The 17,448-nt window shown below is 49.3% G+C and overlaps 1 protein-coding gene across 6 annotated transcripts in view; it reads left to right on the forward strand.

The window, feature by feature from the left end:
• cracd (capping protein inhibiting regulator of actin dynamics) overlaps positions 1-17,448 on the forward strand; it is a 389,395-nt gene that overhangs the window by 167,300 nt on the left and 204,647 nt on the right. For 3 of the 6 annotated variants that reach the window (XM_072496811.1, XM_072496816.1, XM_072496812.1), the window contains exon 2: positions 6,566-6,648. The exons of the other annotated variants lie outside the window; for them this stretch is intronic. In XM_072496811.1, the coding sequence (XP_072352912.1) occupies positions 6,582-6,648 (67 nt within the window). In that variant the 5' untranslated portion in view covers positions 6,566-6,581. The remainder of the gene's footprint in view (positions 1-6,565; positions 6,649-17,448) is intronic. 6 annotated transcript variants of the gene reach the window in all.

The following is a 17,448-nucleotide window of genomic DNA, read 5'->3' on the forward strand; positions in this document are numbered from 1 at the left end:
ATTTGCCACCTCTCAGCCCAGCGCTGCAGCTTATCTATGTCCCTCTGTAACTTGTAACATCCTTCCGCACTGTCCACAACTCCACCGACTTTAGTGTCATCTGCAAATTTACTCACCCATCCTTCTATGCCCTCCTCCAGGTCATTTATAAAAATGACAAACAGCAGTGGCCCCAAAACAGATCCTTGTGGTACACCACTAGTAACTGGACTCCAGTCTGAACATTTCCCACCAACCACCACCCTTTGTCTTCTTCCAGCTAACCAATTTCTGATCCAAACTGCTAAATCACCCTGAATCCCATGCGTCCGTATTTTCTGCAGTAGCCTACCATGGGGAACCTTATCAAACGCTTTACTGAAATCCATATACACCACATCAACTGCTTTACCCTCATCCACCTGTTTGGTCACCTTCTCAAAGAACTCTATAAGGTTTGTGAGGCACGACCTACCCTTCACAAAACCATGTTGACTATCTCTAATCAAATTATTCCTTTCCAGATGATTATACATCCTATCTCTTATAAACCTTTCCAAGACTTTGCCCACAACAGAAGTAAGGCTCACTGGTTTATAGTTACTGGGTTTATCTCTATTCCCCTTCTTGAACAAGGGGACAACATTTGCTATCCTCCAGTCTTCTGGCACTATTCCTGTAGACAAAGATGACTTAAAGATCAAGGCCAAAGGCTCAGCAATCTCCTCCCTAGCTTCCCAGAGAATCCTAGAATAAATCAAATCCGGCCCAGGTGACTTATCTATTTTCACACTTTCCAGAATGGCTAACACCTCCTCCTTATGAACCTCAAGCCCTTCTAGTCTAGTAGCCTAAATCTCAGTATTCTCCTTGACAACATTGTCTTTTTCCTGTGTGAATACTGACGAAAAATATTCATTTAGCACCTCTCCTATCTCCTCGGACTCTAAGCACAACTTCCCACTACTGTCCTTGACTGGCCCTACTCTTACCCTAGTCATTCTTTTATTCCTGACATATCTATAGAAAGCTTTAGGGTTATCCTTGATCCTACCTGCCAAAGACTTCTCATGTCCCCTTCTTAGCTCTCTCTTTAGGTCCTTCCTAGCTAACTTGTAACTCTCGAGCGCCCTAACTGAACCTTCATGTCTCATCTTTACATAAGTCTCCTTCTTCCTCGTGACAAGTGTTTTGACTGCTTTAGTAAACCCCGGTTCCCTCACTCGACCACTTCCTCCCTGCGTGACAGGTACATACTTATCAAGGACACGCAGTAGCTGTTCCTTGAACAAGCTCCACATTTCCATTGTGCCCATCCCCTGCAATTTTCCTCTCCATCCGATGTATCCTAAGTCTTGCCTCATCGCATCATAATTGCCTTTCCCCCAGATATAACTCTTGCCCTGCGGTATATTACCCATCCCTTTCCATCACTAAAGTAAATGTAATCGAATTGTGGTCACTATCACCAAAGTGCTCACCTACCTCCAAATTGAACACCTGCCCTGGTTCATTACCCAGTACCAAATCCAATATGGTCTCGCCTCTCGTTGGCCTATCTACATACTGTGTCAGCTTCAGATCTTCGATTCGTAGATCAACACTTCTGGTACCGTGTAACATTCTAGTGCGTTGTAATGATTGAGTCAGTGCGCCAAAGAATATCTAATTTGTGACTAGTTAAGATTTATTAAATTACAATAACGTGGATGGAAAACAATACTAATAATACTAACGAACTGTAAACTGTTAACAACTAGAATACGAGAGCTAATACAAAACACAACTATCCACAAAGACTCCTCACTCAGACTGCCCGAGGCTGCAGTGTTACATGGTGTAGTTCTACTGCCACCTACTGGTTGGAGGTCTAATATAGATACATGTAGAATTGCTTATGCATATCATTACAGTGTCATCCCATCATCACAGTCAGTCCACAATTCCGCATGTTTCAATTCATCTACTGCACACTAGATGATGTGTGCATTTAGTGCCCCCTTGGCTAAAATCCTGAAATAAAAACAAAAATAATACTCCAGAAGAACTTTATCTAACAACACTTACCACATGACCTGCAGTGGTTCAAGAAGCTGCTCATCACCACGTTCTTAAGGGCAGTTAGGGATGGGCAACAAACGCTAGCCTTGACAGTGATGTTAATAGCCCATGAACAAATTTTTTAAAACATCCAGTCAGAGACACAAAACTGAGATATTCAACCAAGTGGATCCCCTTAGTCCTTGTCTCACTGCTCCTATCTAATGCTGCCCTAGTTCCTACAGCATGGCTGACAGAAGGTTGCTGACTTTCACTGGGGGAGACCACAGATGGCTTTGGAGGATGCTTGCCATATGCTCGGGGCATAGAAGGCCCAGCTATGAACTTTACCATCTCGGCATTGGTGGTAAGAGACTGGGCTGATTGAGAAGTAATAGCAAGGGCACTGATAGAGTGGCAGTGATGGATGCAGTGCTGTCATCCGAATTGAGGAAAACGGGCTTGTGCACCACAGAGGCACAGCCACTCCCCCAGGAGGGCCCCTCAACAATCCTAATCATCTCTTGAAGGACAGACTGCAAACCCCTTTGAGGACTGGTATCTGCACTATGGTGGCAGCGGTTTGAACCTGTATGATAGGTTTACATGGCTAAAGCAGAGATCATCATGACCTCAGCCTGAGCTTGCACTGCAGCACTCTGACTTCGCAGTAATTGAAGCTGAGATATTGGCCAGCAGATGCTGCAGCACAGGTGGGTGTGCAAATGCTACCATGGAGTTGGCCATTACTTTGATTCTGAAAAGCAATGGGCTCCAAGCTTTACTTTTTTTTTGATTTTTAATTTTTTTAAATTTAAAACAAATTTGTAACATTTACAGAAAAAAGGCAATAAGCAAAGAACCTTAACATGGTGAAAACAAACAGTGGGGAAAAAACAAACCTAATAAGGCACTTCCCTTGTCAGCTCTGTTTGCACAGCCCACATATGGTCATCTAAACTAAAGTGGCTTCCCCCCCCCCCCCCCCCCCGGATGCTGCTGCTGCCGGCATCCTAGACTTCTCCCTGAAAGTCGACAAGTGATTCCCCCCTTCGAGGTGTCCCTGGTCCCCACCCTGGCCCACTTGTGCCTCCCCTACCCCACCTCACAGCAGCCCCCCCCCCCAGACCTCCCCAGCCCCAAAAGCCAGAACTCCCATGTCAGCCACCTGCTTGGCCCTGGCTCGCCCCTCCTCCTACGCTCCCTAGTGCCCCCTGACCTATGCTAGCCTCGCTGACCCCTACCCTTGGCGCCTGTCTGACTACCACCTGACCACTCGGGCCCCCCCCCCCCCCCCCATACACAGAAAAGACCCATTAACCTGATTGCATTCCTCAGTGAGTAAACAGCTACTCTCTAAAGGACATTTACATAGCCCTTAACAAGCCCAGAGCCAGTCCCCCAGAACAGAGGCCCCGCTCTCCCGACAAAAGATACTGACTGCAGGGACCCCCTTGCAGCACCCCCCACCCCCCCATGCAAACTCCCGAAACAATGCGCCCTCCAACTGTCCCTCCAGTCCATATTCTCTGCCAAGACTAAGTACCTTCTTGAGTGGAGCAGTACAGTACAGATTAAATTAACAAACCGCCACCACATTACATCTCTGGAAGCCAAAAGTCCTTCAGTTCAAGTCCAGTTTCTTCTCTTTAATAAAAGTCCAAACCTGATCTGGCTACTCAAAGTAGTAGTGATGCTCTTCGAACATTACCCAAAGCTTCGCAGGATACAGCATTCCAAACTTCACCTCCTTTTTAAAGAGGGCCGCCTTTACCTCGATGAACCCCGCACGTCTCTTGGCCAGCTCTGCTCCCAGGTCCTGGTAGATGCGCACCTCAAAGTTCTCCCACCTGCTGCTCTGCTCCGTCTTGGCCCACCGCAGCACACGTTTCTTGTCTGAAAGCCGGTGGAAGCGAACCACCAGGGCCCTCGGTCGGTCGCACGCCTTGGGCTTCTTTGCTGTGCGCCCCATCCAGCTCCAGGGGTCGAGGGAAGGCCCCCAGCCCCATCAACGCCTCCAGCATACTCGACGCATATGCTCCCGCGTACAATCCCTCACTGCCTTCGGGAAGGCCAACGACCCTCAGGTTCTGTCTTCTGCCTCTGTTTCCCAGCTCCTCAAGCTGCTCCTGCATCCTCTTATGGCGGGCGTTCAGTTCCTCCACCTCGTGCTCCAGCACCATTATCGAGTCTTCCTGGCTGGAAAGCTTCGACTGAACCTCCTTGATCGCCTTCTCCTGGACTGCCTGTGTCTCGACCATTCGGTCCATCACCGCTCTCATCGGGTCCAGCGTGTCTCTTTTCAATTCAGCGAAGCAGTTCTTGAAAAACTCCATCTGTTGCTCCCTTGGCCAGTGAGCCTCCGCTCCCTGGTCCCTGCCATCCGCCATGCTTCGCCGCTCGGCCTGGGGTCCCCGCTGCTCCCACTTCGATCCAAGCCGCTTCACTCGACCACTTTTGGTCCAGCCGTCCATACCCCGGGGGCGAAAACCTCTTCCCTGTTGTTTCTTCCACCAATTCAGGTCGCAAAGTCCTGAAAGATCCGTTCGAAAAAGGTCCGTTAGCCCATCACCGGCAGGAGTGATCGGATCTGCGACCTACTTCATCCTGGCTGCCACCGGAAGTCCTCCAAGTTCTGCTTGTTTCAACTGAAGTCCTACATACTCTTTGTCAGTGACAACAGGTCTTGCAATATGCCAAGCATCTCCTATCTTTATGCCCATCAGTGTTCTCTTGTATGTTGCCCAATCGGGCTGGATTCTCCACTGCCAGGATTCTCTGTTGCGCCGGCATCGCACCCACGTCCGGGGATTTGCCAACAGTATGGGGCTTCCCAAAATGGGAAACCCCATTGGCCAGCTGCCGGGTTTGGAGAATCCCAGGCAGGATCACTTTCTAGCAAATCTGCATATTAGAGTGAGACGGCTAGGGTGTGATCTACCGGCCACGCTGCGCCTTGCCAGGAACGTGACATTAGATGCTGAGCGAGGCCTCCCACGGGCCTCCCAGCAGCCACTATGCCTCGTGGGATCTCCCAAAGACCCGCAAGGCAGCGCGATCAGAATCCCACCCACAATGGGCGGGACCAAGCCAAGTGCACTCAAGTAGATTTTAAACGTGCCAAGGCCTACTGAGCCATGACCTACTGGCCACCCGGCATCTAACAGCCTCCCCATTGAGTCCCCAGCTGGGTGCCGTCCAGTATTGGTCCACACAAACGTGGATCAGATGGAACGGCAGCTGGGTGGTCTCGCAGGCCATCGGTGGGCTCTGGGTGGCCAGGCTTAATACAGGCTGGGCCCCTGATCCTCCAATTGGAATTTGGGCACCTCGGCACTTCCTGGCTGGCACCTCGGCTCTGCCACCCTGCCAAGTTGCCTCAGTGGCACCACAAAGTCCAGCAGGAACACTCCCAGAGTGCCAGGGGGCTAAGGCCCCTTATCTACCTGGATGGGTGTTTGGTAGCAGGGTGTATCTCCGCGCTCAGAGCACCGGGAAACACCCAGTTAATCTCGTCCACATTCTGGTAGATTGCACTTAGAGTTAACATTTCAAGCTCAATCTGATTCTTCTTCAGAACTGCTTATCTTTAGGCCCAGCTCCACTGCTGAATGCCTTCTTGATATTCTCGGTGCAATAGTGGCAGTGGCCACCCCTCCTGGTGACATTGCGGGTTATACAGAGGTGCCAGTCTCTGATTGGTCAGTAACTCTATGAGGTGAGACATCCTTCTGAAGAGGTCTCCTCTCATGATAATTAAAAGCCAGTTGGCTGAAAAGTTAAAATGGGGCATTCGGGCCAAACAGAGGCGAGCTCACCCGGCACATTTACAGTGGGGTGCAGGGAGCTCACCCTCGCTGTATACTCCAGCCCATCGTTAAAGGCTGAACAGACCAGGTTTTTCCTGTCTTTACTCATAAATCCCAGCTGTGATACTGAGGTCAGGTTCTTTCCTGCATTGACTTCTGTGTTTGAATAGATTTCTTATTTGTTGACAACCAGAACTGGATACAGTATGAAAGTTGAAGTCTGATTAGAACGCTGATGTTTGATCAGCACCCCCTCTGACCTGTATGTTACTGTTTTAAACTTCTCAAGTAAAGTCCTTGATCCAAAATGTTAACTGTTTTCCTCTCCACAGATGCTGCCAAACATGTACTTCCAACTTGTTTCATTTGATTCCCTACTTTTATTTTCCATTTCCTTTGCATTAAGAGCCAACTTTCCATTTTCCATCTTATTTACCCGCTGGACCTGAATGCTAACTTTTTCTGATTCATGTATGAGGACATCCAGATCCCCCTGTTTAGCAGTGTTTTTTAGCCTCTCTGCATTTAAATAATATTCTGAATTCCATTTACTTCAGCGATTGTCAACTTAATTTCAGGAGCATCTGAAAAATGAAGAGATCTGATCAGTGAGGTAGTCAGTAAAGATATGTGTTATTTCTCATTATTATTGTATAAGAAAGGCTAAAAGGACACACGGTGAGAGTTCTGTGTATACCAAGCACAATTTGTATTGCTGTACTTATTGTTTTTTTCAGTGATACAGATGTAATCATGACAACAGAAATAATGGATACTAAACAAGATGTTAATGCAAAATGTACTGACACTGATGCTGCAGGTAAATATGGAATTGTTTGAAGAATTTAATTTTTAAAATTTAATTCACTTTGAACATTTGAACAAGCATGTTACTACCTGTACCTAACTGAACTGAATTCTGGTTTCTTAAGTGGATTTCAAAGTGAGTAAAATACTGCTCATCTCCTGACTGTGCTTCTCTCTAAATGCCCCCAAATAAGTGCAGTTCAGACAAAGTTATCAAGAAATCTTATTGCAACGCCTCAAGTATAGTAATTTTAATGCATCCACTGCATTTCCAACAGTGTTAGAGACCAAAGCTTCTTACCTCTATTAAATTCTATTATTTTGAAATGTGTGAAGCTAAGATCTAAGAAACCAGAATACAAAGTGGCATTAGGTCACGATACCTCAGTTCAAGACATTCCCTTCAAGTATGAAAAATACAAGAAATACGCAGTTAGTTGGAGTTACAATTTGGATCTAAATGTGACATTCTCAGAGATGCACAAACAAGAGAACGAACACCTTTGAACAATTAGGTGGCAGTGGGAAAAGCTAACAGTTAATTCTGAACGCAAGAAAAAATGGGACACTGGTCTCTGGGAAGCTTTTCATTTCTCCTTGAGGGGTGAACATGGTGACTGTCTTTAAGTTCCTATTCTTATTCTGTGACGGAGGTGGTGGTGTTAGTGCCAGAATGCTAATGCCAAATAGATTGTGACTAAAAGTCTGTCATGGTTACATAACTGGCATGAATAAGGCCATTTAGCCCATCAACTCTGCTTGCTACACTGTTCACAGACAATTTTAATCAAATACCCTCAATATCCTGAGGGAGGTAGCAAATCACAAGCACAACTTGAAAAAAGACGCACCTCTGAAATTTCTCCCTAACCCTTAAGGGAGTAAAACAACAGCATGAAAATTCAGTCTTCACCCGTTCTATTCAACTCTGTTCAATTCCATCACACAATGGATCACTTCTGGTTCGTGTACCATGGAATTTGGGCTGCCTTGTCTACTTTCACCTTCATTAAACCCATGACTAGCTTGTATATCCTGAAAGACCAAATATTTTTTCTTTAATTACTGCTTTCCTGCGTTTTTATTCATCACATCCACTTCACTAAATAAGAAAAACTTGAGGAGGCACGGTGGCGCAGTGGTTAGCGCTGCTGCCTGAGTGCGCCGAGGACCCGGGTTCGTTCCCGGCCCCGGATCCGTGTGGAGTTTGCACATTCTCCCCGTGTCTGCGTGGGTCTCACCCCCACAAACTGAAGATGTGCAGAATAGGTGGATAGGCACTTTAAACTGCCCCTTAATTGGAAAAGTTTTTTCAAAAACGTGTTAACTTTGAAACTTGTTAATTTTACACAAATCTAATTCTATTAATTGTAATGGTTAAATTTAAATTATTTAATTCAAATTGAAATCAGAATTGCATCCTGTCTTGATTTATTTAAATTGTGTCATTTAAACCACTCAATAATCTGATTTTTCCCCGAACAAAATGTAATTTCAAATGAACAAGAACAGACTATAGTTCTACATTCATTCATATGTATGTACATTAATGTATTTAGCAGTAGTTAAAAAATGTGGATCAACATAATGTAGGTAAATTGAGGAATGGAAGATGGATTTTAATGTAGATGGATGTTAGGTAATGCATATTGGAAAAATAAGTAACAAATGATGAGCAAAAACAGGAATGAAAGCAAACAAAATGCTCAGCAGGTCAGGCAGCATGGGTGGGATTCTCCGACCCCCGCCGGGTCGGTGAATCGCCGGGAGCTAGCGTGAATACCGCCCCCGCTGGTTGCGAAATTCTCCAGCACCGGATATTCGACGGGGGCGGGAATCGTGCCACGCCGGTCGGCAGGCCCCCCCCGGCGATTCTCCGGCCCGCGATGGGCCGAAGTCCCGCTGCTATCATGCCTGTCCCGCCGGCGAGAATCAAACCACCTCTCTTACCGGCGGGACTGGGCACGTGGGCGGACTCCAGGGTCCTGGGGGGAGGGGCACGGGGCGATCTGGCCCTGGGGGGTGCCCCCATGCTGGCCTGGCCCGCGATCGGGGCCCACCGATCCGCGGGCAGGCCTGTGCCGTGGGGGCACTCTTTTCCCTCCGCCTTGGCCACAGCCTCCACGCTGGCCAACGCGTTAGAGACACCCCCCCTGCACATGCGCGAGTTTGACATCAGCGGCTGCTGACGCTCCCGCGCATGCGCGGACCTCCGCCGCCCGGCGAAGTCCTTTCGGCCCCGGCTGGCGTGGCGCCAAAGGCCTTCCACGCCAGCCGGTGGAGCGGAAACCACTCCGGCGCGGGCCTAGCCCCTCACGGTGAGTGCTTGGGGCGGCCCGACGCCAGAGTGGTTCACGCCACTCCATACCGCTGGGACCCCCCTCCGGGTAGGGGAGAATCCCAGCCCATGTGTGGAGAGAAACAGAATCAAGGGACGCGATCTAGCGGAAAAGTTTCTAAGTGTCATTTCAGGCAGGTTTGGCTGGGGGTTTTCCCCGGAGTTCCCCACCGCTTTCTAACAACACTGAGGGCGCGATCAAATGGCCATCCTACGCCCAAAAAGCAATTCGCATCGCCGCAATGTCGCTGATAGCAGCTGGGAGACCTCGCTCCCGGGATCTAGCCGGCTCGCAATGCCTTGCAGGATTTAACGGGATCTGCACATTTTGTCAAATCTGCATATTATAGCAAGACAGCTAGTCTACCTTTAATATGCAGTTTCTTGATGCATTGAGATCTATCCCCTTTGTCTCGGCGATCTCAGCGAGCACCATTCAGGACTGGTCTCCACAAACGGGGACCAGAAGGAAAGCACTTGGGCGGGTCTACCAGGGGATTTGAGGCCCCCAGCTGCATGCCCTTTGGGCAGGGTGGCACTCTGGCACTGCTGGTGCTACCTGTGCATCCTGGCAGTGCCACCAGAATGCCAGTCTGGTACTGCCAAGGTGCACAGGTAGCACTGCCAGCTGGCTGGGGCACTACCAGGGTACCAGGTTGGCTCTGCCAAGGTACCAAACTGGCATTTCCTGCGTGTCAGCAATCCGGCTGAGGGGGTACCCTGTGTGGTTGGGGGGGGGGGGGGGGGGGGGGGGTAGGGTGTGGGCAGGCCCCGGTGGCCCATAGTGAGTTGGGGCTTGGTGAGAGAGTAGAGGTTTGCGTTGGGAGCTCTACAGATTGGGGTGCCATTTAAAAATTAGGTCCCGATCTGTCGCTACGCTGAGGAGTTCCAGCGAGCGGAGCTCTTCAGTGCAGAAAACGGGGCTATGTGCGACCTCAGCCACACGTTCACGGCTGAGGCCTCCTATCTAACCTGAGCACTGTTCGATAGCGTTGTGTTTCCCCGCGTTAGCTATGAGACTTTGTTCCTATTTAGTTAAGTTGAGTCCAGAATCACCTTTTCAGGTCCTGGGCCTTTCTCTCTGGGCTAACACACACTTAGAATTGTTTCCATCACTGGGGAGCTGAACTCGCTGGCCAGACAGGCTCCTCAGAGGTCGGGCCACCATTTTGAAAGGGTGCCCCAATCTCTAAGTGTGCTTGAGGGACCCCCACCCATGGGCAATGTCACTTCCCACATGGGCACTACTACACGCCCGATAGAGGACACACCGCTATGGGGGTCGCTGAGGCACCCCCCCTTTTCAGACCTTCCCCCATCCCCTTTTGGGCCCCCATTTTCAAATCCCCCTCCCCATCAGGACCCGCACCCTTCACCCCCCAACCTTCCTGAGGCCCCTTTCTACCGGCCCTTCACCCACCCATGCTTCAAACTCCCCTCACCTCTCGTTTTATAGGCATGGCCCCCTCAGGCCCTGACCCTTGGCAGTGCCACCCTGTCACTCTGGTGCTGCCACACTAGCAGTGTTCCTGCCAATCTGGCAGTGCCATCTGGGCACCATGGCACAGCCAAGATGGCTGTGCCACGGTACTAGCCTAGCATTGCCAAGATGCCAGGGAGAGATCCAGGGTGCCACTCTACCCTGTCCCTGACCACCCAGGGGCTTCCAATGGCCTTGGAGACCCTCCAGGTGCTGTCCCGCCTGGTCCGCGAATGTGTGGACCATTACTAATAGGTGCTCAGCTGGGTTCTCCCTGAGGAGGCTAATAGATGCCGAGGGCCAGTTAGATCCAGCTTCAGCACGGTTAAGTGGGTTCTTCAACCCACTTTGCCGTGCAAGATTCGGTGGGACCCAGATTGCGTCGCCTCGTAAGATCTAGTTAGATCTCGCGAGACGGAACGGCTGTGAGGAATCCCGGGATGGCCTCTCCTCGGATCCACCTGCCACGCCGTGATTCGATTCCGGCTGGACCCAGCTGGTAGAACTCGCCCAAGGTTTCAGGGTGATGACCTTTCCTCAGAATGGATGAAGGGTCATCGACAAGCATTTTCTGTGTTTTTCCAGATCTCCAGCATCTGCAGAATTTTGGTTTTATATTGGCAGAAAAAAGATTTGGATGTGAATTTTAATCAATGATTTTCAAGGCAATGTAAAATTGCTGCTTATAACATTAATTAATTACTAAAATCCATCTTATAGAATTTACAGTGCAGAAGGAGGCCATTCGGCCCATCGAGTCTGCACCAGCTCTTGGAAAGAGCACCCTACCCAAGGTCAACACCTCCACCCTATCCCCATAATCCAGTAACCGCACCCAACACTAAGGGCAATTTTGGACACTAAAGGGCAATTTATCATGGCCAATCCACTTAACCTGCACATCTTTGGACTGTGGGAGAAAACCGGAGCACCCGGAGGAAACCCACGCACACACGGGGAGGATGTGCAGACTCCGCACAGACAGTGACCCAAGCCAGAATCAAACCTGGGACCCTGGCGCTGTGAAGCAATTGTGCTATCCACAATGCTACCGTGCTGCCAAATTATTGGTATTTGACTGCAATTGAAACAAGTTTTGTAACTGTGTAAACCACGAGTGAAGGTGCGTTTGCAATATTAGTCTGGGGATTATTGTACGCAGTGTTTTACATGAATGCTCAACGTGTTTCTATTAAAATCTTCTCCGTTATTTTAACATAGGCATTGGTCCTGTCCTAGCCTGCCCCTTTTAACGGTGATCTTCTGAGGGTCATGTGACCCGCTCATCCAATTGGTAATCAGCCTGCGGGATCACCCAAGCAGAGTGCGGGCTTTTGCTCTGATATATCAGAGAGACATGATTGGAATCACTGAATCTGCATCACCCTGTAAACAGTTGTTGGCCATAATCTTGAGCCTGCACTCGCCGTCCGTGGGACCGAATGCACAGGTGGAAAGTCTCACTGGCGAGGTCACGAGACCCACGCCCTTTAACATGATAAATGTTAATGCATTTACATATTGGTGATCTCCCCCCTACCCCAGCCCGATTTCAAACAATGACGAGACAGAGTACAGGAATGAGATAGAACATAGAACATTTCAGCGCAGTACAGGCCCTTCGGCACTCGATGTTGCGCCGTCCTGTGAAACCACTCGAAAGCCCATCTACACTATTCCCTTATCGTCCATATGTCCATCCAATGACCATTTGAATGCCCTTAGTGTTGGCGAGTCCACTACTGTTGCAGGCAGGGCATTCCATGCCCTTACTACTCTCTGAGTAAAGAACCTACCTCTGACATCTGTCTTATATCTATCTCCCCTCAATTTAAAGCTATGTCCCCTCATGCTAGACATCACCATCCGAGGAAAAAGGCTCTCACTGTCCACCCTATCCAATCCTCTGATCATCTTGTATGCCTCAATTAAGTCACCTCTTAACCTTCTTCTCTCAGCCTTTCCTCATAAGATCTTCCCTCCATACCAGGCAACATTCGGGTAAATCTCCTCTGCACCCTTTCCAATGCTTCCACATCCTTCCTATAATGCGGCGACCAGAATTGCACGCAATACTCCAAATGCGGCCACACCAGAGTTTTGTACAGCTGCAACATGACCTCATGGCTCCAAAACTCAATCCCTCTACCAATAAAAGCTAACACACCATACGCCTTCTTAATAACCCTCTCAACCTGGGTGGCAACTTTCAGGGATCTATGTACATGGACACAGAGATCTTTCTGCTCATCCACACTGCCAAGAATCTTACCATTAGCCCAGTACTCTGTCTTCCCGTTATTCCTTCCAAAATGAATCACCTCACACTTTTCTGCATTAAACTCCATTTGTCACCTCTCAGCCCAGCGCTGCAGCTTATCTATGTCCCTCTGTAACTTGTAACATCCTTCCGCACTGTCCACAACTCCACCGACTTTAGTGTCATCTGCAAATTTACTCACCCATCCTTCTACGCCCTCCTCCAGGTCATTTATAAAAATGACAAACAGCAGTGGCCCCAAAACAGATCTTTGTGGTACACCACTAGTAACTGGACTCCAGTCTGAACATTTCCCATCAACCACCACCCTTTGTCTTCTTCCAGCTAGCCAATTTCTGATCCAAACTGCTAAATCACCCTGAATCCCATGCCTCCATATTTTCTGCAGTAGCCTACCGTGGGGAACCTTATCAAACGCTTTACTGAAATCCATATACACCACATCAACTGCTTTACCCTCATCCACCTGTTTGGTCACCTTCTCAAAGAACTCTATAAGGTTTGTGAGGCACGACCTACCCTTCACAAAACCATGTTGACTAACTCTAATCAAATTATTCCTTTCCAGATGATTATACACCCTATCTCTTATAAACCTTTCCAAGACTTTGCCCACAACAGAAGTAAGGCTCACTGGTTTATAGTTACCGGGTTTATCTCTACTCCCCTTCTTGAACAAGAGGACAACATTTGCTATCCTCCAGTCTTCTGGCACTAATTCTGTAGACAAAGATGACTTAAAGATCAAAGCCAAAGGCTCAGTAATCTCCTCCCTAGCTTCCCAGAGAATCCTAGGATAAATCCCATCTGGCCCAGGGGACGTATCTATTTTCACACTTTCCAGAATTGCTAACACCTCCTCCTTATGAACCTCAAACCCTTCTAGTCTAGTAGCCTGAATCTCAGTATTCTCCTCGACAACATAGTCTTTTTCCTGTGTGAATATTGATGAAAAATATTCATTTAGCACCTCGCCTATCTCCTCGGACTCCAAGCACAACTTCCCAGTACTGTCCTTGACTGGCCCTACTCTTACCCTAGTCATTCTTTTATTCCTGACATATCTATAGAAAGCTTTAGGGTTATCCTTGATCTTACCTGCCAAAGACTTCTCATGTACCCTCCTGGCTCTTCTTAGCTCTCTCTTTAGTTCCTTCCTAGCTAACTTGTAACTCTTGAGCGCCCTAACTGAACCTTCATGTTCCATCTTTTCATTAGCCTCCTTCTTCCTCTTGACAAGTGTTTCGACTACTTTAGTGAACCACGGTTCCCTTGCTCGACCACTTCCTCCCTGCCTGACAGGTACACACTTATCAAGGACACGCAGTACCTGTTCATTGAACAAGCTCCAAATTTCCATTGTGCCCATCCCCTGCAGTTTTCCTCTCCACGTGATGCATCCTAAGTATTGCCTCATCGCATCATAATTGCCTTTCCCCCAGATATAACTCTTGCCCTGCGGTATATACCTATCCCTTTCCATCACTAAAGTAAATGTAATCGAATTGTGGTCACTATCACCAAAGTGCTCACCTACCTCCAAATCTAACAGCTGTCCTGGTTCATTACCCAGTACCAAATCCAATATGGCCTCGCCTCTCGTTGGCCTATCTACATACTGTGTCAGGAAACGCTCCTAAACACATTGGACAAAAACAGACCCATCTAAAGTATAGCGTTTCCAGTCAATATTTGGAAAGTTAAAGTCCCCCATAACAACTTCCCTGTTGCTTTCGCTCCTATCCAGAATCATCTTTGCAATCCTTTCCTCTACATCCCTGGAACTTTTCGGAGGCCTATAGAAAACCCCTAACAGGGTGACCTCTCCTTTCCTGTTGCTAACCTCAGCTCATACTACCTCAGTAGACGAGTCCTCATCAAACGTCCTTTCTGCCACTGTAATACTGTCCTTGACTAACAATGCCACCCCTCCCCCTCTTTTACCACCTTCCCTGAGCTTACTGAAATATCTAAACCCCAGCACCTGCAACAACCATTCCTGTCCCTGCTCTATCCATGTCTCCGAAATGGCCACAACATCGAAGTCCCAGGTACCAACCCATGCCGCAAGTTCACCCACCTTATTCCGGATGCTCCTGGCATTGAAGAAGACACACTTTAAACCACCTTCCTGCCTGCTGGTACACTCCTGCAACTTTGAAACCTTACTCATGAGATAGAGAATCTGGTGAACTGGTGCAACGACAATAATCTCTCCAACAATGTCAACAAAACGAAGGGGATTGTCATCGACTTCAGGAAGCGTAGAGAGAACATGCTCCTGTCTACATCAATGGGAATGAAATAGGAAGGGTCGAGAGCTTCAAGTTTTTAGGTGTCCAGATCACCAATAACCTGTCCTCGTCCCTCCATGCCGACAATACAGCTAAGAAAGCCCACCAACGACTCTACTTTCTCAGAAGACTAAGGAAATTTAGCATGTCAGCTACGACTCTCACCAACTTCTACAGATGCTCCATAGAAAGCATTCTTTCTGGTTGTATCACAGCTTGGTATGGAGACCGCAGGAAACTACAAAAGGTCGTGAATGTAGCTCAATCCGTCACGCAAACCAGCCTCACATCCATTGACTCTATCTATAATTCCCACTGCCTCGGAAAGGCAGCCAGCATAATTAAGGACCCCACACACCCCGGACATACTCTCTTCCACCTTCTTCCGTCAGGAAAAAGATACCAAAGTTCGAGGTAACCTACCAACTGACTCAAGAACAGCTTCTTCCCTACTGTCATCAGACTTTTGAATGGTCATACCTCGTATTAATTTGATCTTTTCTCTACACCTTGCTATAACTGTAACATTATATTCTGCAGTCTCTCCTTCCTTCCCTATGTACGGTACGCATTGTTTGTATAGCATGCAAGAAACAATACTTTTCACTGTATACTAATACATGTGACAATAGTAAATCAAATCAAATAAATGATCCTTCCTCACTAAACATGTCACCAAGGTTTACAACAGGTTTGGCGAGGAGTGAGGCAGACAAGGGGCTCCCTTGGGGGTTCAGAGGTATTTATAGCCCCTGGAGAGGTAGAGGATCATGGCCAGCTCATCGTCGGTGTACCCTTCTGCCTCCCCTCAGCCTGATAGGCAACCGGGTCTTGAGACTGAGTGGCGGTGTCCTCTCACTGTGGTGGAGGCCCCAGCCTGCATTTTCCTTGATGTAGTCCGTGATGTCTGTCCAACTCGGCTCTGACTGTCGACAGCCATCTCAGCTGGATTGATCCCAAAATTCATCTTAGGATGTGAAGAGGTCAGTAAGGTCATCCATCCTAAACCCTCAAACCCCACAATCCTCCCCACAATCCCTTGTCCTCATGATGACCGCTCGCCCATCAGTGCCTGGCAACCACGCAAGTTGCCTGGCCCATCACCCTCAGCTCTTGCCATTGAGGGAGTCTTCCCCTGACCCAGATTTGCTGAGTGATGCGGCTGAGAGTGGTGGCCAAGTGGTTATAGTGACCTGGCTCACTGGACTGTGAGAGGACACAAGATCTAACAAAGTCAACGAGGGGAAGTCAAACTATGCGCTCTTGATACCCAGCCTTGGACAACCCGAGATATTATTGCTGTTGTGTCATCACACAGTGCACCTGGGCTGCTAGAGTTTGCAGTTTGCCTTTAAGCCCGGTGGGGAGTCATTACTGCAACCCTACTCCACCTTTAATATGACAGACAAGCCTTTTCTCAGAGTACCATCAGCGAGCCACTTGGCAACTTTCACTCTCACACCCACGCACGTCCAGATAGAAGTCCCTACGCCCCAGGCTACTGCCAGCAACATCAGGGAGGTCGTGCTCAGCTCTCTTCCGCTCATCCAGATAGTTACTCTTTGGCTGCGAGAGGGTCCTTCGTGGTGTACCCTGCACTTTGATGTATGAGTGTTGCCAGTCGCATCAACGATGCTCATGCACCTAGGATGCAGGCATGCTGTTTAAGCATCAAATGTTGCAGGACATCCAGTCTAGAGAACTTGACAGGGCACCTTGGGCGCGATTCTCCACTCCTGCGCCGGTTGGGAGAATCGCCTGGGCCGCCAAAATTTCCCGCGATGCCGGTCCGACGCCCTCCCGCGATTCTCCCAAGCGGCGGGAACGGCCCCGTCGAGTGCCGTGGGTCGCAGGCCTGAGAATCGCCGGAGACACCCAAAATGGCGATTCTCCGGCACCCCCGCTATTCTCAGGCCCGGATGGGCCAAGTGGCCAGGCCAAAACGGCGGGTTCCCCCCGGCGTCGTCCACACCTGTTCGCTGCCGTCGGGAACAGCGCGGGAACACTGGGGGGGCGGCCTGCGGGGGGGGGGGGGGGATCCTGCACCGGGGGGGCACCTGAAATGTGGGATGGCCCGCGATCGGTGCCCACCGATCGTCGGGCAGTCCTCTCTGAAGGAGGACCTCCTTTCCGCGGCCCCGCAAGATCCGTCAGACATCTTCTTGCGGGGTGGACTCGGAGAGGACGGAAACCACGCATGCGCGGGTTGGCGCCGGCCAACCCGCACATGCGCGGGTGACGGCAGTTATGCGGCGCCGGCCACGTCATGTATGCGGCGCCGGCCGCGTCATGTATGCAGTACTGCCTTTACGCGGCGACAAGGCCTGGTGCATGTCGATGACGCGGCCCCGCTCCTAGCCCATTATCGGGCCCTGAATCGGTCCGGATAGGGGCTGTTTCGCGTCGTCGTGAACCTCGAT

This window comes from Scyliorhinus torazame, chromosome 3, assembly GCF_047496885.1.
Source record: "Scyliorhinus torazame isolate Kashiwa2021f chromosome 3, sScyTor2.1, whole genome shotgun sequence".
Classification (NCBI taxonomy): Eukaryota; Metazoa; Chordata; class Chondrichthyes; order Carcharhiniformes; family Scyliorhinidae; genus Scyliorhinus; species Scyliorhinus torazame.